The sequence below is a fragment of the Natator depressus genome, chromosome 8, assembly GCF_965152275.1.
Source record: "Natator depressus isolate rNatDep1 chromosome 8, rNatDep2.hap1, whole genome shotgun sequence".
Taxonomy (NCBI): Eukaryota; Metazoa; Chordata; order Testudines; family Cheloniidae; genus Natator; species Natator depressus.
Window position 1 is genome coordinate 36,566,187 of NC_134241.1, and position 23,798 is coordinate 36,589,984.

General features: G+C 54.1%; 2 protein-coding genes across 5 annotated transcripts; one reads left to right on the top strand and one right to left on the bottom strand.

Annotated features, from left to right (window-relative positions):
- The first annotated feature begins 2,260 nt into the window (after window positions 1–2,260).
- On the top strand, window positions 2,261–15,938 carry EIF4EBP3 (eukaryotic translation initiation factor 4E binding protein 3). Of its 2 annotated transcripts, none has more exons than XM_074960770.1 (4): window positions 2,261–2,419; window positions 8,650–8,823; window positions 9,809–9,916; window positions 15,206–15,938. In XM_074960770.1, the coding sequence occupies exons 1-3, from the start codon at window positions 2,305–2,307 to the stop codon at window positions 9,835–9,837; spliced, it is 318 nt and encodes a 105-aa protein (XP_074816871.1). In that variant the 5' UTR covers window positions 2,261–2,304; the 3' UTR covers window positions 9,838–9,916; window positions 15,206–15,938. The 2 variants fall into 2 exon arrangements, with proteins under 2 accessions (XP_074816871.1, XP_074816872.1); XM_074960771.1 differs by lacking the exon at window positions 15,206–15,938 and adding an exon at window positions 14,053–14,381.
- SRA1 (steroid receptor RNA activator 1) lies at window positions 12,376–19,505 on the bottom strand. Of its 3 annotated transcripts, none has more exons than XM_074960766.1 (5): window positions 19,408–19,505; window positions 18,958–19,083; window positions 16,080–16,228; window positions 15,173–15,281; window positions 12,376–14,792 (listed from the first exon to the last, which is right to left on the bottom strand). In XM_074960766.1, the coding sequence occupies exons 1-5, from the start codon at window positions 19,451–19,453 to the stop codon at window positions 14,599–14,601; spliced, it is 624 nt and encodes a 207-aa protein (XP_074816867.1). In that variant the 5' UTR covers window positions 19,454–19,505; the 3' UTR covers window positions 12,376–14,598. The 3 variants fall into 3 exon arrangements, with proteins under 3 accessions (XP_074816867.1, XP_074816865.1, XP_074816868.1); XM_074960764.1 differs by having other exon boundaries at window positions 12,385–14,792; window positions 16,014–16,228; XM_074960767.1 differs by lacking the exon at window positions 18,958–19,083 and having other exon boundaries at window positions 12,386–14,792; window positions 16,014–16,228; window positions 19,408–19,490.
- Window positions 19,506–23,798: the final 4,293 nt, after the last annotated feature.

The window sequence follows — 23,798 nt, forward strand, 5'->3', positions numbered from 1 at the left end:
GAGAACACATTTCATTGTAGATGCTATTTCTTTCCCTAACAATTTACCCCCTTTACAGCAGAGCAGATGTTCTGTTTACAATAGCATATTAACCCAATTAAAATGACATCGAGTTCCAGAGTTTTTTGCACAGGGTAAAAATTTGTATTGTTGTATTAATACTTCCTGAATATTGGAGCTTCCAAAAGCACTCTAGATGCTTCCCAGAAACAAGTAAAGAAGCTTTGCTCTGAAGAGCTTATAGTTGGAAGTTGGATGCTGCATAAACTGGGGGGGGGAAAAGGTGTGACAAACTACAAAACCAGGATTACAGAGTTATTCAGTGAGGAATATGTGAAACAAAACTCAGATTTGTACAGTTACCTGTACTTTGCAAATTCTTAGCAAATGTAACTATTAACATCTCCAACAAAACATTGGGAAGCAAATTATGTTCTGACTGGTACCCAGTGGAAGTCAATAAAATGTGATGGTCATGGGGTTGCCCTGAAGTAGAGATCTTTCATGGTGTCTCAGTCTGTGGTCATTCTAATGCTCTTGAAGCCTGCATCAGGCCCACAATGGAAAAGATACCAAGAACTTGGTGTCCCATGAACATGTGGTACATAGAACAAGTTTAATAGCTAAACTCCCTTTGCTATTTTTATATAAACTCAAGGCAGTGGGACAATGTTTAATAGTGGGGGAATCTATAAGAAGACCCAAGGTGTTTTGAAATCTGATTGCTCTTGGGGGGGACCCCCCCCCCCAAAAAAAAGTGCTATGGGACAGCAGTAGTTATATTGATGTTCAATATAGCACCACCCCTGTGAGCAGCATGGTACAATGTACAGGGATTGGGAACTGAGGCCTACCACTTTTCTTTGCCCAAGACCACCTCCCCCAGACCAAGGAGACAGACCAGTCATTCCCATAGGTGGAAAATCCATCCCTGATCATAGAGCACAAGAAGAGGAAGATGGGTCAGAAATGTCTGCCTTCTGAGGGTGAAATACTAACTCTCCATTCAAGTCAATGACAAAACTTCACTTCAGTGGAGCTTGAGAATTATTTCTGAACTGGGAGTAATGGAATGCTGTTTGGCCATGGGAAAACAGCAGCCCTAGAAGTGCCTAGCCTTTTGCCACAAAACACACACAAGTAGGGAGGAACAAGCACTCTGAACTGCCAAAACTCAAAAATGCTCATCCCAGCCTGCTTGGCTGCCAGTTTCCCAGGCACACCCTCGCTCTGCTGTGGGGATTGCATAAGGCTGCCTGAGGGTCTGCATGCTGGCACTTTGTACAGGGCCCTGCAAAACTGAGACTGCAAAGAGAAATGACACCTTTGCAATTTTTCAAGATTTCAACACATGAATTTGACATATTTGTGTGTGGGCCAGGATGGATTAAACCTAAACTGGACCTACTTGAGTCAAAGCTTTGCTGTCCCCAGGAGATCCTACCTTTTTATTCCTCTACAACTGCCTGCTTCCCTTGGGAACTCTCAATTTCTGAATCATTGATCTTCCTCCCAAAGCGGACCGCTAGGCCTTGCATGGTTGATCTGCCACTGACTGTGTCTGGAGGTCTTTATTTGCCCCAGAAGGAGCTTAAAGCGGTTTTGTGGAGGAGAATCTGGCAAACCGATTCCCCTATAGCTTGTTAAGATGGAGCCCTGCCCCACGGAGCGGATGGCTTTTTACTGGGGCTCACTGGGATCCAGGGTCTAGGTAGAAATATTTCCTTAAGTTTAATCGATCCCTAGCTTCTTGATTCCTCTAGAAAGGCGTTTGCCAGCAGCAACAGTGATGTCCTGTCCTGACACCAAGGCTCTCTGAGGCCCTGCCCACCCCGGCAGGAGGGGGCAGCCGCATGCCCGCGGCTGCTTTGCAGAAACATGTTCAAATGGGTTTCCCTGGTTCCGGTCTAGTAAGCACCAGCCAGTTTCTGTGGTTCGGGGGAGGGACCTTATCGCTTCCTGGAGGAGCCCAGCAGGTAGCAGAGGGGGAGGCTGGCGTTTGAGTCCCACCTCCTGGGGTGATTCCTGGGCACCTCTCAATGTTCGGCTCCTTTCTAACGCGGGGCCGCCTGTTTGCTCCATGTAAGCGGCAGGGATCCCGGGTCAGAGCCAGGCTAAGTCCAGCGCCCCGCCGCAGTCCCGTCCCCAGGCTGGACAGGAGCCTGTGCGCTGGCCGGGCACTGACCTGCTTGCATCGGGGAAGGAGCAGCCCCGCCTGCCTCGGGGAGGGAAGGACCCCACCCCGCCTGGCCCCGCCCCAGGCCTGCACGTGTCGCTGTGCCCCGCGGATACCGATCGGGCTCCATGGCCGCTGCGAGCACCACGAGCTCCTGCCCCATTCCGGGCGGCCGAGACCAGGGCTCCCCAGACGGCTACAGCTGCACCCCCGGCGGGACCCTCTACTCCACCACCCCTGGGGGTAAGGCCGGGCCGCAGCAGAGTCCGCTCCCCGAGCAGCCCCTGGGCTCAGCACCACCCTAGCCTCTGCCTGCAGCCGGTCCAGGGTGAACCTCCGCCCAGTGGCCCCTGTTGCGGCTGCAACCCCGACTCCCCCGCGCGGAGACGGCCTGGGCCTTCCTGGATCCCTGGGGAGCGGCCTCCCGTGTCCCGCCAAGCTCCCAGGCAGCGGGTCCGGTGCCCTCCTTCCCGCGGGAGGGCGAATGGGGCTGCCCCGATCTCCGGCCGCTGCCCCGAGCCTCTCCGGTTTGGGGGGGGGGGCGCAGTCCAGCGACTCAGACCCGGTTCTGTAACGGCGGGGGGACCCGTCCGGCCGCACCTGGGCTGAGCTCACTGGGGCGCCCGGCGCTGCGCACTCGGAGCGGATCGGGGCGACTCAAGCCCCTTCACACGTCCCCAGTGTCCGAAAAGCCTCTTCGAGCTGGAACTGCCCTTGGCTGGCTGGGCCCCAGGAGGGTTTGAGCGGGTTTCGCCTTCGCCTGGACGGGATCTCGGTTTTCCCCTGCGACCGAAAGGATTTGGCCCCCGCCCCACATGGCTCATGCCAGGGAGGAAGAGGCGCCCCCGGGGAGGTGCAAGGGAGTTAGCATAAGAGGCACCAGGCTCTGCACGGTGTTTAATCCAAAACTGCCCGATTCCTTGACCACCTGCATGGAGCGGCCAAGGCCCAGGGGGGCTGTGTGGCTCCCACAATACACCTCATAATAACAAGGGCTGTGGAAGTGCTGGGCTGGGTCGCGGGCTGAGCTCCGCATACTCCGCTTGGGAGTTGCAAACCCTGCATCGATGCCACGTGAATGCACAGGAGCCTGTGAGGAGAGACACCAAACAAAGGCTTCCTGAAAACTCTGTCGGGGCCACACCCCTGCAGCTGTGCGGGCCCCGGGGAGCCCCTGGCCCTGAGAACCAGAAGGGTTCCCTTGTTGCCTCCTAGGTTGTTAGATTTGTAACATTACCGTGGACACACTTCCAAAGCAGGGCTGTTACTTGCACTACTCAGATGCTAGGGCTGTGTCCTGCGGGACTTCTTCCTGCTGCACCCTCTGCTGTTGTAGCAGGGGGCGCTTTAGGGCAGGCAGGGCCTGGGCGGCTGCCAGCAGCTTTATGACTGGTATCAAACCCTGCTCTGAGCAGGGTTAGCTGATGCGGTGGTTAAAACACCAGTGTCCTGTCCCCACTAGCCCTGCCAATGGGGTTAGGACCCAGGGGAGAGTTTAAGGAAAAGCTTGGGGTAGAGGCAGCACGAGGGATTTAAATTCAAAGTTGGAAGTGTGAGGTTGGACAGAGATGATCTAGAGCAACCTGCGGGGCCCAGTCAGCGCACAGCTGCAGCCCATGTGACCTCCTCAGGGCCATACATGTGGGGACACAATGGTAAATAGCTTGAGAATCACTGATCTAGAACATTGCGCAGGTGCAGTCCCTGCTGCACTCTGCATGGCCTAGCTCCTCAAACAGGCCAGAGCATCCTTGCCTCCAGGTTTTCCCCTTTCTCCCAGGGTTTGTCCACACATGGACCTAGTAAGGAACGTTCCTGAGTACCTCCCTGTGTGGGTGTTGGAGTAAGAGGGTTTTGTTCCTGTCGAGGTTAGCCCAGTGGCTCCATGTGTAGACACAAGCTCTAGGAGCGGAGGGTCTGAGATTCCTTTGCTGCTGTGTTCTTGGCCGAAGGTGTTTCCTTCAGAGCAAGCTGCAGCGGGGGAGACTGGTGTGCTCTCAGGCAGCCTCAGTAATGTGAATGAATGACCACGTCACCCATTGGTGCTGGGGGACTGTTGGCTCCCGTTTCATAGTTGCTATCGCAGAGTGACCTCTGAGTCAGTGAGTGGGTCCCTGGTTCTGTCATTGGGGAGCTGCCACAGCGTGAGCATCCTCTGCAAAACCTTCCGGTGTGATGGAGCTTTGCCAGCTAAACACAGGGACCCTCACAGCCCCACACCACCCCTCTGAAATCCTTCCCCTGAGCAGCACTGCTCAGACCCTGAAAAGGGAGAAGAGCCAGAAGCTCCAGGGAGCCGAGTGGGGTTTTTGCTGCTGTTGCTCTGTCGTGGGAGACTCTTAGGTACCTGTCTGATAAGCAGCAGGACAAAATCCTCAGAAAAGATCTGGGTGGGGTGTGGGTAGGAGCTGGGCTGTTCCCACTGGGAGGGGTGCTCTGCCAGATGTGTCTGTGGGCAAGGCAGACTCCTGCCTCGGGGCTCTCTGGGACTCTGGTGAAAGTGACCCTTCTGGCCTCACCAGCATGTCTCTATTTTTAGAAAGCCGTCCACACTTGTCCTTGTGTCTGGCGCTTCCCTTGGCCCGCTGGGCTGCATGCCTTTATCCACATGCAGGGTGCCTTTCAGTTAAACTGCACAAGTCCATCCTGCCAGCGCTGGCTCACGATAAGTCTTATCTCAGGTGGGGTGGGAGCTGCAGCAGGTGCTGGCACCGAGGTCAAGGTCAGCTGCTCCAAGCTGCCTGCACTGGGTTACGTGATATGTTTGCTCTGCTCCAAAGGCTGCAGCCTGTGCTCAGCAGTGCCGGGATTTCTGGGCTCTCCCCGCCAGCCTCTGCTCTGCTGTTCCCTCCCCCTTGCAGAGCCTGTGTTACCTGGAGCATTCTCCCTGCCACCTGTTGCTAGGCTGGATTACTAGGGGGAGGAGGGAGAGTGGCTGGGTGTCAGCAGTTGGTGGCTGAAGGGTCACGTGGCTGGGTGAGCTCATGTTGCCAGCTGGGAGGAAGGGATCCCTGGCAGCATTGCCCTACTCAGGCAGAATCTCTTGTGCCCTCCCAGAGCTCACCCGGATCCCCTCCTGTGCTGGAGGGGGCTGGCAGGTGAATCTGTGTGACATGTGGGTAGGTCCCATAAATACAGCTGCTGCATGCAGGCAGGCTGCCTGGGGCTGGTCTCAGCAGGGTCAGGGTCGGGATGGGAAACATCTGGGAAATCGGGAGTGGTGCTGGCAATGGATTTGGGGAACAGCTGACAGCACTTCCACTTTGTCCTGGACAATTGGCACCCCAGGCTGATGCTAGGGGGCGCTGTGCTGCTGAAGGCCCCATCCCTTGCAGGAGATGTAAAACCTGTGTCCTGTCTGCATACAGTGACTACAGATCCCCTGGTGCTCGAGGGCTGCGTCTACCCCAGCCTGCTACTGCTGGCCCAGCTTCGCTGGTGCTAGCACAGACCAGCCACTGCCATTTAACCACCAGGTCATCTAACCACGCTCAGAGCAGCACCAGGTGGCAGTGAAAACGCCGCTGGCCAGTAACACCTTTTGGCAGAACTGACCCAGGAGTAGCACCAATGGGAAAGGTTGGGGGTGAGGATAGTAAAAAGGCTGCAACAGAAAAGCCCCCTGTGGAATGGTAGCTTGACCCAGCCCCATTCTGCCTCCCTAATTTCCCACTGCAATTTCCATTGGGATCCTTGTAGCCCTAAACTGTTGTGTAATTTTGCTGGGTGGTCTTAACCAGCTGCTGTGACATACCCCAGAGACAACTGCATTCAGTGCTGGCTACAGTGATCCCTGTATCTGGAATGCTCTGGGGTCCTTCATGTTGAAAGGAGCCAAATAAATGTCACATAATCCCTATGAGACACATACACAATGAGGAGGTTTGAATTAGTTGTTACCACCCAAAAAAAAGATCTGGAGTCACCATAGATCATTTTCTGAAAACTTCCGCTCAGTGCATAGCAGGGGCCAAAAAGCCTAACAAAATGTGAGGAACTTTCATAATACCACTATATAAACCGATGGTCTGCCCACACTTCGAACGCTGCCCCAGCTCAAAAAGAATAGAGTGGAACTGGAAAAGGTTAGAGAAGGGCAAAAAAGATGATCACGGGTATGGAATGGCTTCAATAGAAGGAGCAACTAAGAAGATTAGAAAAGGAGTACTTGTGGCATCTTAGAGACTAACAAATTTATTTCAGCATAAGCTTTCATGAGCTACAGCTCACTTCATCGGATGCATTCAGTGGAAAATACAAGTGGGGAGATTTATGTACACAGAGAACATGAAACAATGGGTGTTACCATCCACACTGTAAGGAGAGTGATCAGGTAAAGTGAGCTATTACCAGTAGGAGAGCGGGGGTGTGGGGGGGGAATAAACATAGGGAAATAGTTTTACTTTGTGTAATGACCCATCCACTCCCAGTCTTTATTCAAGCCTAAGTTAATTGTATCCAGTCTGCAAATTAATTCCAATTCAATTCCAATTCAGCAGTCTCTCATTGGAGTCTGTTTTTGAAGTTTTTTTTGTTGAAGAATCGCCACTTTTAGGTCTGTAATCGAGTGACCAAAGCGATTGAAGTGTTCTCTGACTGGTTTTTGAATGTTCTAATTCTTGACATCTGATTTGTGTCCATTTATTCTTTTACGTAGAGACTGTCCAGTTTGACCAATGTACATAGCAGAGGGGCATTGCTGGCACATGATGGCATATATCACATTGGTAGATGTGCAGGTGAATGAGCCTCTGATAGTGTAGCTGATGTGATTAGGCCCTATGATGGTGTCTCCTGAATAGATATGTGGACACATTTGGTAACGGGCTTTGTTGCAAGGATAGGTTCCTGGGTTAGTGTTTCTGTTGTGTGGTGTGTGGTTGCTGGTGAGTATTTGCTTCAGGTTGGGGGGCTGTCTGTAGGCAAGGACTGGCCTGTCTCCCAAGATCTGTGAGAGTGATGGGTCATCCTTCAGGATAGGTTGTAGATCCTTGATGATGCGCTGGAGAGGTTTTAGTTGGGGGCTAAAGGTGATGGCTAGTGGCGTTCTGTTATTTTCTTTGTTGGGCCTGTCCTGTAGTAGGTAACTTCTGGGTACTCTTCTGGCTCTGTCAATCTGTTTCTTCACTTCAGCAGGTGGGTATTGTAGTTGTAAGAATGCTTGATAGAGATCTTTTAGGTGTCTGTCTCTGCCTGAGGGGTTGGAGCAAATGCAGTTGTATCGTAGAGCTTGGCTGTGGACAATGGATCGTTTGGTGTGGTCTGGATGAAAGCTGGAGGCATGTAGGTAGGCATAGAAGTCAGTAGGTTTCCGGTATAGGGTGGTGGTTATGTGACCATCGCTTATTAGCACTGTAGTGTCCAGGAAGTGGATCTCTTGTGTGGACTGGTCCAGGCTGAGGTTGATGGTGGGTTGGAAATTGTTGAAATCATGGTGGAATTCCTCAAGGGCTTCTTTTCCATGGGTCCAGATGGAACGCCCCGCTCTCCTGCTGGTAATAGCTCACCTTACCTGATCACTCTCCTTACAGTGTGTATGGTAACACCCATTGTTTCATGTTCTCTGTGTATATAAATCTCCCCACTGCATCTTCCACTGAATGCATCCGATGAAGTGAGCTGTAGCTCACGAAAACTTATGCTCAAATAAATTTGTTAGTCTCTAAGGTGCCACACATCCTCCTTTTCTTTTTGCGGATACAGAATAACACGGCTGCTACTCGGAAACCTAAGAAGATTAGGGCTCTTTGACTTAGAAAAGAGACAATTAAGGGGGATATGATAGAGCTCTATAAAACCAGGAATGGTGGGAGAAGTGAATGGGGAAGTGTTATTTACCTCTTCACACAATACAGAAAGTAGGGATTACACAATGAAATTAATAGGCAGCAGGTTTAATGCAAACAAGAGCAGTACTTCTTCACAGAAGGCACAACTAACCTGTGGACTAACTCATTGCCAGGGGATGTTGTGAAGGCCAAAACTATAACCAGGAACTAATCCAGTTCTGTTTTGAACCTAGAGGATGGCTCCATCAGTTGCTATTACCAAGCTGGTCAGGGAGGCAGCCCCGTGCTTGAGGTGACCCTAAACCTTTGACTGCCAGAAGCTGGGGTGGATTGCTCCATAATTGCCCTGTTCTGTACACTCCTCCTGAAGCTCTGGTATGGGCCACTGTCAGAGGCAGGATACTGGGCAAGGTGGACCATGATCTGGCCCGGTATTGCTGCTCTTATGTTCTAATTAACGTTAATTACTAGTAGCAGCTCTGCCTGGGCTGACAGCCGTGGTGTCACATGGCTCAGCAACACAGGAGATGCTGGCACAAGTCTGGGCTTGATCTTGCCTGCTCCAGGCTTGGAGAGGGGTTGGCAGAGACTTCCGAGCTCCCTGCGGGGCAGACTGTGGTGGGCAGATCTCTTGGAAGAGGGCACCTGAGTGCCGGGGGCTAATTTGCCTGCTGGGTTTGACAGGTACCAGGATAATCTATGACCGTAAATTCCTGCTGGAGTGTAAGAACTCGCCCGTTGCCAGGACGCCCCCCTGCTACCTCCCTCACATCCCCGGTATCACCTCTCCCCCCCACGCGGCGCACTCCAAGCTGGAGGATCTTAAGGAACAAAATGAGACCGAGGAAGAGGTCCCAGGTAAGACGCATGTGCCCAACCCCTAGTCCCGGAACACCGCCCGTCACCTTCGCTCCTGCTGCGGCGCGTGGGGCCTGAGAGCCCAGAGCAAAAGGGCTGCCCCCTTTGGGGCTCCCCTGGTGCATCACAAGTGACTTTGTCCTGCCTGTTTCAAGGCACCTGAAGCAGGACTTGAAGTGGAGGGAGCGGGGGGTAATGCAGCTCCCACCCTGGGGGAGCAGCATCCCCTTCCAGCACTGGGATGGGGAGAGCTTCTCTGGTTCCATCTGCCTCTGCTGCTGGTCCATGTCCTGTCTGGGGGGCAGTGAGGAGGCCAAGCCCCTGCCTGCCGTCCTCTGCTCGTTCCCCATGCCAGAGGATGGAGACCAGTCCTGGGTGCGTGGAGCCACTGGCCTCTCCCTCTTTGGGCTGCCACTGGGCTCAGCGGGCATCAGTGCCAGGACCACAGCTGCCTCCTGCAGCTGCATGGCAGGGCTGGAAACATAGTTTACTCCCCTCGGGAACTCTGCTACGATTGGGTGGGTGACCATCTGCATTGAGCACCCTTTGTGGATGGGAGGGGAACTGCAAATTGCTGTCTCTGCCCCCTCCCCTTCTTCCCCAGGGAGTTGCTGCTGCTCTCCCTGGGGCTCTGCTCAGCTCCCCTTGAGCCGCCCCATCACATGGGCCCCACACACTGTCAATTCAGACTGCAGCAATGGCAGCCCTGGGACTCCTCCATTGCTGGCAGCCGGAACAGGCTGAGGGGAGGGGAGATGGGAGGCCACATCTGGAGGCCAATGCAGGTCAGCTGTGCAGAGCCGTGACCCAGGAACGCAGCTGGGGGAAGACAGATCCGCGCTCTGATCCACCCGTCCGTGCTGCTGCTACTGGCAGTAGCTGATCTCCTGGTTAACAGCATCATGTCCCCACAGCGATCCCTGCAGAGCCCCCCTTGCCACGTGCCGTCCTTCTAACGCAGACCTTGTTTCTTTCCCCTGCCCAGATGACGATCAGTTTGCCATGGATATCTGAGCTTCCAGCGATGTGGCCAGCTGGCAGCAAGCTGCTTTCCTGGGGCTCCTGCCTCCCTTCCCTCCCTGAAGACCCAGAGGTGAGCGAGGCCCTGGCGCGGCTGCCGCCTGTGGATGGGGCGCTGTTTTAACACTGTTTCTCTGCAGTTGCATTTGTTCTCAGTTTTTTTTACTGAAATGAAGCCCAGGTGTGGGGGCTGGTGTGGGGGGCTGGCATGAGCGGCTGCTCTGTCCCCCAACCCTGCGGTGCCTGGCTGGGCTCCCTGCGCTGAGCGTGTCTAGTGGCTACGCCATGGGCTCGCTCTGAGGCTGTGCAATAAACAACCTTCCTGTATCCCCTTCCGCCCTGCGCGTCTTCTGTGCTTCACTCCCAACCCACAGCCGGGGCTAGGCAAGAGCCTGCCAAGTCCATGGGTAAAGTCTCTGCCCCATGGCCCTTTCCCTTGTAGCTGGAGCTGGGGGGAAGCTAGTGTTCAGGTGTCACTGGCCCTCCCTCACCTCCAGAGGAGTGAGAGATGCAGGTGATCTGAGCCTTTGGTTAGAACTGGTCGAGGGGTACCGGGGGAAGGGGGCCTGTGTCCCCAGGGGAGCCCATCCGGCTTGGTTAAAAGCTGCGGTGCAAATTGGATGGTGCCCGGGGAAAGGGGGAGCTTTCCTTGGCTTGAGTCCAGTCAGGAGGAGACTGATTCCAGGCTCCTGCTTATTTGTAGCTTTGCACAGAACCAGGCTCTTCAGCATAATCAGCTATTGGAGAACCCCCCAGGCCAGGGTCAGCTGTGTCCTCCCCAGAGTGGGAGGAGGAGGGGTGATGGGCCAAGCAGCCCCAATTGTGTCTCACGGCTCTCAGCCTCTCCAGGAGTGGTTGCAGCACTGGGGCTGGGCGGGACATGCTGGCTGTCATGACAGCTGCCCTGGGAGGGTGCAATCTGAGCTCCATGAGCTGTATGCCCAGAAACCCCAGTGCTCGCTTAGAGTAGGACAGGGAGAAAAGGCTTTCTCCACTGTCTCCTCTAACAGCTGCAGCAGCAATTACAAACCTGCACTGGCCCACCAGCTGGGAGCTACTAGCCATGAGCCCGGGCTGGTGCCAGAATCCACTGTGGGAGCAAGTGCTCCAGGACTCAATGAGCTCCAGGAGCTGCTGGCAAACCCTGCCTGTATCCATGGCACTCGGTCCTGGGTGAGAGGGAACAGCCTGTAGACATATCAATCTACGGACTGTCAGCCCACCCCAAATTTCCCATTATCCCTCTGCACCTGCCTTCAGCTCCTGGAATATCTCTCCTGCGAAACTTGCAGTGCTGGGAGTCACAGCGTACTCCTGAATGATGCCAGCTACGGATCTGTCTGGCCGCCCGGGTTCCAGGAGATGAGGGGCTGAGGACCGAATGCCCAGGCTTCATGCCCAAGCCAGCACTGCTCCTGGCTGCGAGGGAGTTTTGATGCCTCTGGCTAGCCCATGCCATTGTCTCACTGTCCCCTTTAGAGTGCAAGGGAGTTGTTACCCTCTCCCCCCTCGTGCCCTTGCTGAGCTGCAGTGACTGTGTTACACAGAGGCTCAGGGGGCAATTCCTGCCCCACAGCCTGGGCCAGGACAGCGTGGGATTGAGCAGGTGTTTGGAGTGAGATTGTCTCTATGCTCAGAGAAACCAGCTGGATTCCTTAGTGCTGGTTGCTGTCAATGTGGTAGCCTTGCCGATGCATGTCCCTTAATGTCCACAAGAGGGCAGTGCTAGGTCACCTCCTGGAGGGGACTGATGATGTGGGGGAGCTGCAGTTCGCCAGCTGAAAAAGCAAAGCTGCCTTCCCAAACTCAGAGCTGGTTGGTAACTGAGGCAGGGCCTGGCCTAGACCCCTTGTGGGCTGGGAGGGAAGGGCCAGCTAATGGCAGGCCCTGGGGTGATGCCGAGGGCAGCCAGGCCAGCTCATTGTGCTGCTCACCCTACTGCACCAGTAGGGCAAGCAGCTATCCGGCCCCTGCAGAGCTGGATATGTTTTCCTGCTGCTGTGACAGGATCCAAGCCTGGTGCTTTGACTTTTTACACACACACACACACACACACACACACTTGCCCCTGCCACACTGATTGGGGGCAGCAGCAATTGAGCCCAACTGCAGATTCAGGTACAAGAGGAGGGAGAAGAGCTACACTGAGGAAAGGTGGCAGGTGCTTGATAGTGACTGGGGCAAATGCTGGTTTTGAACCCCAGGCGCTAAAAGCATGAGCTGGTCAGTGAAGGGCGGGTTTCTAGGAAAGGCACGTTGATGGTCTAGGGCAGGACTAGTCCTGCGGAGTGTGGGGCTGGCAGAAGGGAATGCTGGAGAACATGCTGCAATTGCAATGCATGGAGACACACCTTACTTCTAAAGATCATTAAGTCCCAGGGAGACTGTGAAGAGCTACAAAGGGAATCTCACAAAACTGGGTGACAGGGCAACAAAATGGCAGATGAAATTCAATGTTGATAAATGCAAAGTAATGCACATTGGTAAACATAATCCCAACTATACATATAAAATGGTCGTGTCTAGATCAGTGATTTTCAAACTTTTTTTCTGGCAACCCAGTTGAAGAAAATTGTTGATGCCCATGACCCAACAGAGCTGGTGACGAGGGGTTTGGGGCTGGGGCAGAGGGTTGGAGTGCGGGTTCAGGGCATGAGAGGGGGCTCTAGGCTGGGGCAGGGGGTGCAGGCTCTTGGGTGGGGCCAGGGATGAGGGGTTTGGGGTGCAGGAAGGGGCTCCAGGTTTGGGGGGGCTCAGGGCAGGGGATTGGGGTGTGGGTTACCTCAGGTGGTTCCCAGTCAGCGGCATGGCGTAGCAGGGCAGGGGCTAAGGCCAGCAGCAGGTCCAGCTCCTAGGCAGAGGTGTGCAATCAGCTCCACATGGCTCTCACCCACAGGAACTGCCTTCCCCCACTCCCCCAGGCTTCCATTGGTCTGTTCCCAGCCAATGGGAGTGTGGAGCCCCATGGCCCCCCCAGCCTAGGAGTCAGACCTGCTGCTGACTGCTTCCAGGGAGCAGCGTGGTGTCAGAACAGGTAGGGACTACCCTGCTTTAGCCGGGCAGCACTGCCGCCGGGACTTTTAACGGCCCGGTTGGCAGTGCTGACCTGGGTCACAACCCACAGTTTGAAAACCACTGGTCTAGATTAGCTATCTCCATTCAAGAAAGATCTTGGGAGTCATTGTAGATAGTTCTCTGAAAACATCCACTCCATATGCAGTGGCAGTCAAAAAAGCAAACAGACTGTTAGGAGCCATTAGAAATAGGATAGATAATAAGACAGAAAATATAATGCCCCTGTATAAATCCATAGTATGCCCACATCTTGAATACTGCGTGCAGATCTGGTTGCCCCATGTTAAAAAGGATATATTAGAATTGGAAAACGTACAGAGAAGGGCAACAAAATTATTAGGGGTATAGAACAGTTTTTGTATGAGGCAAGATTAGTAAGATTGGGACATTTCATCTTAAAAAAGATATGACGGGGGATATGATAGATGTCTATAAAATCATGACTGGTGTGGAAAAAGTAAATAAGGAAGTGTTGTTTACCCCTTCACTTTGCACAACACACAGTCAACCTGTGGCACTTGTAGCCAGGGAATGCTGTGAAGGCCAAACTGGGTTCAAAAAGAATTAGCTACGTTCCTGGAGGATAGGGCCATCAATGGCAATTAGCCAGGATGGTCAGGGATGCAACCCCTGTCTGCGAGTCCCTAAACCTCTGACTGCCAGATCCTGGGAGTAGACAACAGGGGATGGATCACTAGATAACTGCCCTGTTCTGTTCATTCTCCCTGAAGCACCTGGCATTGGCCACTGTCAGAAGACAGGATACTGAACCCTTGGCTGACCCACTGTGGCTGTTCTTATGTTCTAAAGGGGAAATAAGGCCAGGCCTGCCCCAAACTTTCTGCAACTCCCCTGGGCACTAAGGTGACTGGTGCCAGGGGAAGTGTACTGCAACCAGGGCTGAGCGAGTAACAGAATTGTCAGTGCACTGCTGGTTCAAAAACATTGGGTTTGGGTTGAGCCAATACTGACACTTCAGAATTTGCTGTGAATTGAAAAAGGCTGTTTTGGGTCTTTTCCAGAGCAAGGATTTGAACTTGAGTCTCTTACATCCCAGCTGATGCCCTAACTACTGGGCTGGGGGGAAGGAATCTTGTTTGGGTTGACAAAAACTGCATTTTTGATCAATCTTAGGCCAAAAAACATCATCCAGTTCCTCTTCTGGGCATGGGAAGGGCTGAGCGCCGATCTCCAGGCCCAGCATCTGACTGACCTGTCATTACAGCCCAGGGCTCCACCATCCCCACACCTGATGCGCCTGGGAAAGAATAGCACTATCTACCACATGTCCACACCAGCTGCAGCTCTCTCCCCTGTCTTGTTCTGCCCTGGAGCCTGCTCACAGCAGGTTCCAGCTGAGGGCTGGCACTGGGCTTGCACACAGGCATGGGACACTGGAACAGTAATTTTAATTCAGTATCATTATATGCAGCAAGTTGCCCCGAGATCGATTGGTGGTAAGAAAGCCTCTCCTTGGTGCGGAGCCGATCCTGAATCGGACACTCAGAGGCAGGACAGGGAGACATGGGAGAAGCCAGAAACTCCTCAGGGATGGAGGAGTCTCGCTGTTTTCCCGCTACAGCAATGAGAAATGCTCCTAGTGGCCAAGAGCTCCATCACCTCCATCACCCACACAGTGGGGCCTGGGGGCAGTTCAGTTCCCCCCAGCTTTGCCATGGCTCACAGGGCCTCTTTGGCTGGCTGAGCTCCAGCTCCCTGCTCATCATTTGCAACCAAGTCTCCAGGAGGCAAGTTCCTTGCCTCAGCAATTAACCGTTTGATTCCCACCAGCCATTGACTGACTTCATTGACATGGTCCACCATGAGCGAGCGATGGATTTCATCAGCCACATCCCAGTGCCGCCGCTGGAGCTCTAGGAGGCAAGGAGAGAGCAGCCCCCGTTAGTGGCCCATGAACCTCTCAGGTGGATGGGGGGAGTAAAAAAGGCTCTGAGCTGAGCATGAGCTCCATCCACAGCCGCTGGACCCACTGGGATTCCAGCTGGGAGAAGAGTTGTGCCTAGATACCACAGGGATGGGAGCACTACAGTCGGACAGAGGGGGACATGACAGGGCACAAATGGGCCTCATGCTGACAGGTGAGGGACATGGAAGCAGCGCTGAGTGCTGAGAGGAGATGGGGAGCCAGGAAAGGAATGCATGTAGGCCGCAGTGCAGAACCCCTGGGAGATGCAAAGTTGGCCCCCTCCCTAGAGTGGGTCACAGCTCCCTGGCGCCCCTTTGCCCCTCTCACCCTGCACCAGGTTATTCATCCTCTTCCTTACAGGGGCAGACAGCTTTCCCTGGAGCCACAGCTCCCGAAACACAGCGAGGCGTCTGCTGATGTCATCACAAACCTGTTTCTGGAAGTCCAGAGAGGAGCCTTAGTGAAGAGCTGCCACCATAAAGCCTGGAGCCAGAGCCCCCACCACACACCCCCTGCTAGCGCTAAAGTAGAGAAGAGCTCTGGGAAGGGGACCGGTCAGAACCACCCGCACCCAGCGAGCTGAGCCTTCACATCCTCCTCTCAGGCAGCAGGGTGCAGAGGGACAACTTGGGAATGGCGGGCCCCTGTAATGCCACAGAGAACAAACACCCCCATTCAATGGGCCCTTCCCTGGCTGCACACACCCTGAGGAGGACAATCAGCAGCAGAGAGAGCAGGGTACAGGGCTTGACATCTGTGTCTGTGGAAAGAGGAAACTGCAGATCTACAATTCATTTGCAAACTTAACACCATCAATCTGGGCTTGAATAAGGACTGGGAGTGGCTGGCTCATTACAAAAGCAATTTTCCCCCTCTTGGTATTGACACCTCCTCATAAATTATTGGGCGTGGACCACATCCACCCTCCCTGAATTGGCCTTCAACATTGGTTCTTCACTTGTAAGGTAACTCCCTTCTCTTCATGTGCCAATATACATTTATGCCTGCATCTGTAATTTTCATTCCATGCATCTGAAGAAGTGGGTTTTTTACCCATGAAAGCTTATGCCCAAATAAATCTGTTAGTCTTTAAGGTGCCACCGGACTCCTCGTTGTTTTTGTGGAAAGAGTCACTGGCAATGCCACTGGGCACAGCAGCAATCCTCACCTGCACGGCATTCCTGCACATGCTCAGAGTCTCATTCAGAGGGGCTAGAACATCCTCTACATTCACCTCGCACTCCTCCTTAGCCAGGCTCGCAACCTGCTTCACGGTGTCTGGCCTCAGAGCAGGGCTGACCACAGCAAGAGGGGGCGGCCCCACAGGTTTTGAGGGTAAGGCTACTGGCAGCACTGGAGGAGCAGAATTCGCTGGAGTAGGGGCTGAAAACACAAACATTATGCAGTCAACAGCCACTGTAATAGTCCAGTCCAACCCACCCAAAGTCCCACCTGCTCAGCCCACCATGTGAGGGTGCTGTGCTCCAAGCTCTGGCGTCCTGAGGTGGAAAGCATTCAGAGCAGAACACTGGACTCACTGTGCCCAGCACAACAAGCCAAGCTAGCCTAGTTAGCAGAGGGTACGTCTACACTGCAAAGAAAACCCCACAGCAGCCAGTGTCAGAGCCTGCGTCAGTGTGGGGCTAATAACAGCGTAGAGGCTCCAGCCCAAGTGGGAATGTCTACACTGCTGTTATTAGCCTCTCACACTACGAGCCTGAGTCAGTTGACCTGGGCTCAGACTCAGTGCCATGGGTTTTTCCCTACAGTGCAGACATCCCAAGAGCTGCAGTTCAGAAGAACCCCTTCCACTGTTTGTACTACTGGCCGTACCAGGGGGCTGGATGTCTCAGGGCACTGGGAATGGACCTGCCAGCTTCAGGGCCCCAGCTGAGATCTGGCCAGGTCAGCAGGGACTAGCAGGCATTCCCACGTGATAGCTGCTCTGGTGCCCTACATGGCATGGGTTGGGGTCTCAGCCCAGCTTCTGAGAAGCAGGTGGTCACATCACAGCGAGCACCTCCCTTCTCTGCAGATGAGGGGAGGGCAGGGCAGCATAAAGTGCCCGCTTCCCCAACCTTGTCCTTGGGGTGGCAGAGGAAAGCAGTGCTGAGTGCAGAGTGAATCTGTCCCTCACTGGGAGGGCATGAGCAGAACTGACCTCAGGGAAATACCTGTAAATGCTAAGTCACCCAGCAAAGCTAGGGGGTTGCCTGTTAGCCAGAGGGGAAAGGAGGTAATGAGCGCCCAGGCTGGGGTCGGGCCTCCTGCTGGATTTGGGCAGCGAAATCTAGTGAGGCATTCCTTCCTAGGAGGATGAATTACCCACCCACATCAGTAGCACTGTCTGCAGCTCTCAAAGCAAATGAATTATACTGCAGCCACCTCTCATTATCCCCAGTGGATAGGAGGGAAGCCCTCATCCCCAGCCCCACCCCAGAGCCTGAACCCTCAGTTGGAACACCCCAACCCCCTGCCCCAACCTGGAGCCCCCTCCCATACCCTGAACTCCTCATTTCTGGACCCACCCCAGAGCCATCACCCCCCTCCTGCACCCCAACCCCAATTTCATGAGCATTCATGGCCCACCATACAATTTCTATGCCCAGATTTGGCCCTCAGACCAAAAAGTTTGTCCACCCCTGCTGTAGAGGCTGGGGGAAGCGGTCACACCACACACAAGTAAGACCAGGCTACACCCTAAGGCACAGGACTGGGACTCGAGCCGTAAGCACTGGCTCATGCTGCCTCGTACAGAAGATAACATGACTGACAGCTGGGTTGAAACAAAATCCAGGGCGCAAAGGATTGTTTGTTTTCCCCAAAGCCTCCCTCAGGTGCTGGTTGGTCTCTGTGTAACCCACACACCTTCTGGGTGTGGTGCTCTGTCCCATCTAGTGGCACCAAGACTACTTAAAGAGAGAGATAAAATGAGCCTGCTCTACAGCCTGAGCTAACAGCCAGTTGGATTTTAGCTCATGCTGTAGAGCAGGGGTGGGCAAACTACAGCCCGTGGGCCACATCTGGCCCACCAGCCAATTTAATCCGGCCCTTGAACTCCTGGTCAGGAGCAGGGTCTGGGGCTTTCCCTGCTCCTGCGCTCCAGCCGGGGAGCGGGGTTGGGAGCTGCTCTGGGCGCACATGCCACAGGTCCCAGAAGCAGCAGTATGTCCCACCTCCGGCTCCTACGTTTAGGGGCAGCCAGGGGGCTCAGTGCACTGCCCCTGCCTCAAGCACCGCCCCTGCAGCTCCCATTGGCCAGGAAATGCGACCAATGGGAGCTGCAGGGAAGGTGCCTACAGACAGGGCAGCGCACAGACTAGAGCCACCTGGTCACGCCTTCATGTAGGAGCTGGAGGGGGTACATGTCACTGCTTCCAGGAGCTGCTTGAGGTAAGCGCCGCCCAGAGCCTGCCTCCCTGCCAGGCCCCAACCCCCCGCCCTGATCGCCCTCCAAACCCCTCAATCCCAGCCCGAAGCACCCTCCTGGACCGCAAACCCCTCACCCCCAGCCCCACCCCAGAGCCTGAACCCCCACCTGGAACCCCCCTACTCACACCCCAACCCCCTGCCCCAGCCTGGAGCCCCCTCCCATACCCTGAACTCCTCATTTCTGGCCCCACCCCAGAGCCCACACCCCCCGCCAGAGCCTTCATGCCCTCCTGTACCCCAACCCCAATTTCATGAGCATTCATGGTCCATCATACAATTTCCATACCCAGATGTAGCCCTCGGACCAAAAATTTTGACCACCCCTGCTGTAGAGGCTCATGCACTAAGCTCCAGAGCTCCTCAGTTCGATCCTGCCCACTGGTGACCGGGGTCTGTCAGTGTTACATCTGCATGACCCTAGACAGGCAGGTCCCACAGGAGCTACAGCAAAGCATGAGACACTGACGAGCCTTAGCCCGAGGCCTCAGAGGAGCGGGGCAGGCTAGCACTGATTCCCCACACCAGTGCTTAGGGGGCACAGAAGGGGGAAATCCTCCTCTGCAGAGAGCCCTCTGAAAGGGACTTTGAGCTAGAGACTGGGCTTAACTCAGCATCCCTGGTGGGCTTTGCCACCCCCAGCATGGGCCCACCGGCTGCAGGGCAATGTATGGGGCAAAAACCTTGGGGGGCTCCATGGGCCAGGCCGGGGACCCTGCGTGCGAGGGGGGGGCGCTTCGGGCCACCACACTGGAGCTGCAGCCCATAGGAAAACTGAGGGGGATCGTTCCAGCCGCGCTCCTTGTTTCCTGGGGAGACATAAATGGCACCAATTACTAGCACTACACAATGGCCAGCCCCAGGGCTTCCCCCGCAGCCCCAAGACAGAAGTGGGGGCCGGGGCTTCCCCTCCTCCCCCCCGGCCCCAAGACAGAAGGGAGCGGGAGGGGGCTGGGGCTTCCCCCCGGCCCAGGACAGGAAGGGGGGGGCCGGGGCTTTCCCCAGGCCCCATGACAAGAGGAGGAGCCAGGGCTCCCCCGCCTCAGACAGGAGGGCCCAGGACTTCCCCTCCCCCAGGCCAGGGTCGCGGAACGTCCCCGCTTGCCCGACCCGGCCCGGCCCGGCGCCCTCACCCGGTTTCACGTAGAGTTCCGCCATCGCCACGTCACGGCCGGGCATGAGACCCCGCCCCTTCCGAATTGGGGCGTGGCCTGGGAGGTGCTGAGTGCCCGGCCCCGCCGCCGGACTGGAGCGTGGTGGCGGCGGCTCACGCGGGGTGGCTGAGCCGCGCTGGGCGGAGCTTCCAGCGGGGCCGGACGGGCCCCGAGCGACCCCCTGTGATCGGCGGGGTCTCGGGGAGCCGCGGTCAGGGCCGGGCCCCGAGCGCCGCGGAGCTCGGGTGCTGCCTCGGCAGCCGGGGGCTCTCCAGAGCCGGGGCTTTATTGCACTGCCCCGCGTGGGCAGCGCTGGGGCTCCCGCCCCTGCAGCTATTAAATTGCTCCCCGTCGGAATGTGCTCCTGAGGTGTAGTGAGCATGCTCCGCTGCACCTGCTGAAGCCACTGCCCTGCCCCCTGCCCTTATCAGCGGTAAAATTCTGCTGACTGCTTTTGACAGGGGTTTAAAAGGGGCAAAGGGGACACATCGGAGCAGGGGGGTGGCCAGGTCTGAGCAGAGGGAGAAAATTGACTGGTCAGGGGGGTCAAGCAGCTGGAGGCAGGATTAGGAGAGGGGCTAAAGGGCAAAATCAGGGATGGGGGGGTGGAGGAGTTAAGCCCAGGAGTGAAGTGCTAGCAGAAGGGGGCAAAGGGCAACATCAGGCCCAGGCAGGGGCACAGGAGGTAGCAACTACACCAGTGGGATCGAGACACCAGTGTTTGCAGAAATGGGTTTGGGGCAGGGAGGAGAGCCTTTTTTATTTGATCAACGTGGCTTTTTTGTACGGTTACACGAACTGAGCATGCTCAAAAAGAAAAGGAGTACTTGTGGCACCTTAGAGACTAACCAATTTATTTGAGCATAAGCTTTTGTGAGCTACAGCTCACTTCATCGGATGCATACTGTGGAAACTGCAGAAGACATTATATACACAGAGACCATGAAACAATACCTCCTCCCACCCCACTCTCCTGCTGGTATGCTCTCTAACATCTTCCAGTGTATGACAAAATTATGAACTTCTATACACTGCCACCTGGACTATGGTGCACCAATGTATCAGTGGACTTAATCGTTGTAAACAATCGAACCAGCACCTACTACCCCATACCGTACCAAGTAGTTGAATTGGTTTGGACAATACCAAATTTCACTGTGGATATTCAATGGACACACAATATGGACAAAAGTACACAAAGATTACAAGAGCAACTTGCTGCAAGCGCCAACAGTTGGACACACTTACAATACACGCTACAGGATGGCGCTGACAAAATTTTAACCTTATCAAAGGAGGAGAAGCAGTGTTTTTGGTGGTGGCCAGGATGTTGGACCATACTGCAGTGGTCAGGACTCTCGGTGTTGCTGTGGATTATCATAGCAGCTGGTGTATTGTTAACTATATGTGTGTTACATTGCATATGGAAACGATCAAGGGGGGCACAACCCCCTAGAGAACAGCCACTAATTATAACGTATAAGTAATGTAGTAAGGCCCCCCCTCCCCAAGTGTACTAGACAACCCGGACCCAACCTTCTCGGGCCCACTATACTGGGAAGTCTGGAACACTAATTGGAATAGGTGTGGTATGCCCGTACGAGAGAAGGTGCAGGGCATGGTACTACACAAGGGGCAGTGGGACAGATGGAGCATCGACACCTTCCACCTTGATGCCTGGCCCTATCAGGAAATGTGTCGCCATATGTCCTATGCTTTTCCAGGGATACCTGGGCAGGAGGATCCCAAAAGAAAAAGAAAAAAAAAGGGGTGGAGTGTTAGGATATAGATATTCAAGCCTGTCTGCAAAGGCCTGTACTTTAAGAATTTAGGGGTATTCTTATCACTTGGCTAGTTCTAGAGGTATAAAAGAAAGAATCAAAATCACTGTCTGCTGGTGTAAGGGCCTTCTCTTACTGTGACAGTTTGAGGCCCTCTTCTTAGGCTAAGGCCTTTGGCTAAGCAGCAGAGGCAGCCATAAGCTAGGAAGCGAACAGTCACATCCTCACATTCCAAACTAGTCACATTGAAATAAGGTGCTATTGGGCTGTGAGGCACTATCAGGACAGGATTGTATTCCTATCACCTCCAGAGAAAGGGAAGTGCCTAGAAAATGTAAAAGGAAACTTAGTTTGATAGCATCCTGTCTGGCAAGAACTCACTTATCAATAGCTGGGATGTGAAATCCTCACTTCTGTATTGTTTTGTCATTATAGTTCCCACTTTGCTATTGTTTGTCTGTATAATCTCTATCTGGTTCTGTGATTGTTTCTGTCTGCTGTATAATTAATTTTGCTGGGTGTAATCTAATTATTGTGGTGGGATATAATTGGTTAGCTAATCATGTTACAATATGTTAGGATTGGTTAGTTAAATTTCAGTAGAACCAGTAGAATGATTGGTTAAGGTATAGCTAAGAATATTACTATATAAATTAGGGGCAAACAGGAAGTAAGTTGGGATTCGAAAATAAGGAAAAAGGAACTTGTATTTAAGCTTGCTGGAAGTTCACCCCAATAAACATCGAATTGTTTGCACCTTCGGACTTTGGGTATTGTTGCTCTCTGTTCATGCGAGAAGGACCAGGGAAGTGGGAGAGTGAAGGAATAAGCTCTCTAACATCTTGGTGCACCATAGTCCAGGTGGCAGTGTATAGAAGTTCATAATTTTGTCATACACTGGAAGATGTTAGAGAGCATACCAGCAGGAGAGTGGGGTGGGAGGAGGTATTGTTTCATGGTCTCTGTGTATATAATGTCTTCTGCAGTTTCCACAGTATGCATCCGACGAAGTGAGCTGTAGCTCACAAAAGCTTATGCTCAAATAAATTGGTTAGTCTCTAAGGTGCCACAAGTACTCCTTTTCTTTTTGCGAATACAGACTAACACGGCTGTTACTCTGAAACCTGAGCATGCTCAGTAACATCTGCTGAAGCCACTTCCCTTCACTGCCGTAAAATTCTGCTGACTGCTTTTGGGAGGGGTTTAAAAGGGGCAAAGGGGACAAATCGGAGCAGGGGGGTGGCCAGGTCTGAGCAGAGGGAGGAAATTGACTGGTCAGGAGTGTCAAGCAGCTGGAGGCAGGATTAGGAGAGGGGCTAAAGGGCAAACTCCGGGAGTGGGGGGGGAGCAGGAGTTAAGCTCCTGGTGAGGTGCTGGCAGAGAGTGACAGAGGGCAAAACCCGGCACAGGCAGGGACAGAGGGGGTAACAGTTACCCCAGTGGGACTGAGACACTGGTATTTGCAAACCTGGTGGGGGGCAAAGGGGCTTTTTTATTTCCCCACTCACAGACAGCATCTCTCAGTATGGGCTTCCCAGGGCTGGGTTCTTAAAGGCACAGACATCCCAATGCCTAGTCAGTGCAGCTCCTCTTTGTCTGATCTAACCTATTGAGGCTATGTCTACACTACAAAGTTCAAAGCGCTGCAGCGGGAGCCAGTCCTCCTGGTAATCAACCTCGACGAGGGCTTAGCTGCGAGCACTGGAAGCCAAGCCTGTCCATATTAGCGCTTTAAAGTGCTCAAACTTGTTGTGCTGGGGGGGAGGGGTGGTTTTCACCCCCTGAGCCAGCAAATTAGAGCACTTTAACTTGAGTGTAGCTAATCCCTGAGATTTAGGGCATGGCTACACTTGCAGATGTAGAGCGCTTTGCGTTAAACCTGCCTTCGGAAAGCGCAGTAGGGAAAGCGCTGCAATCTGTCCACACTGACAGCTGCAAGCGCACTGGCGTGGCCCCATTTGCGGCACTTGCAGCGGCATTGGGAGCGGTGCATTATGGGCAGCTATCCCACAGAGCACCTCTTCCCAGTCTGGCGCTGTGGCCTGTGGGAAGGGGGGCAGTGAGTGGCGGGGCATTCTGGGTCCCAATGCCCAGTGATGCATCAGTTCGCATCCCAGCAACCCCTGTGCTTCCATCCACATTTGGCGCCATCTTTCAACTTTTTTGTACTGCGCGCTCTGTCTTCCCTTTCGGTCTGTCGGAATGGAGCGTGAACTGCTGAGGAGTATGCTGACGAGTCTCGCCAGCACGTCCCGTTTGGCAGTCGAGTTATTCCTTATGATCCAAAGTGACAGTGAGGGCTCCGACGACGATATCGACTCGAGTAACGCATATGACACGAGTTCGCTTGTGGCATTCATGGACATGCTCACCACCAGGGAACGCCGCTTTTGGGCTGGGGAAACAAGCACTGAGTGGTGGGATCACATCATCATGCAAGTCTGGGACAACGAGCAGTGGCTGCAGAACTTGCGGATGAGAAAAGCCACTGTCATGGGACTGTGTGAGGAGCTCGCCCCCACCCTGCAGTGCAAGGACAGGAGATTGAGAGCTGCCCAGACGGTGGAGAAGCGGGTGGCTATTGCAATC

Coding starts and splice junctions, on each gene's coding strand:
- SRA1 (XM_074960764.1), bottom strand. CDS start 19,453: ATGCCCGGCCGTGACGTGGCGATGGCGGAACTCTACGTGAAACCGG. Junction 16,229..18,957: donor GGCCCATGGAGCCCCCCAAG/GTTTTTGCCCCA, acceptor TTGTGTTTTCAG/CCCCTACTCCAGCGAATTCT. Junction 15,282..16,013: donor TGTGCAGGAATGCCGTGCAG/GTGAGGATTGCT, acceptor CTGGACTTCCAG/AAACAGGTTTGTGATGACAT.
- EIF4EBP3 (XM_074960770.1), top strand. CDS start 2,305: ATGGCCGCTGCGAGCACCACGAGCTCCTGCCCCATTCCGGGCGGCCGA. Junction 2,420..8,649: donor CTACTCCACCACCCCTGGGG/GTAAGGCCGGGC, acceptor TGGGTTTGACAG/GTACCAGGATAATCTATGAC. Junction 8,824..9,808: donor GACCGAGGAAGAGGTCCCAG/GTAAGACGCATG, acceptor TCCCCTGCCCAG/ATGACGATCAGTTTGCCATG.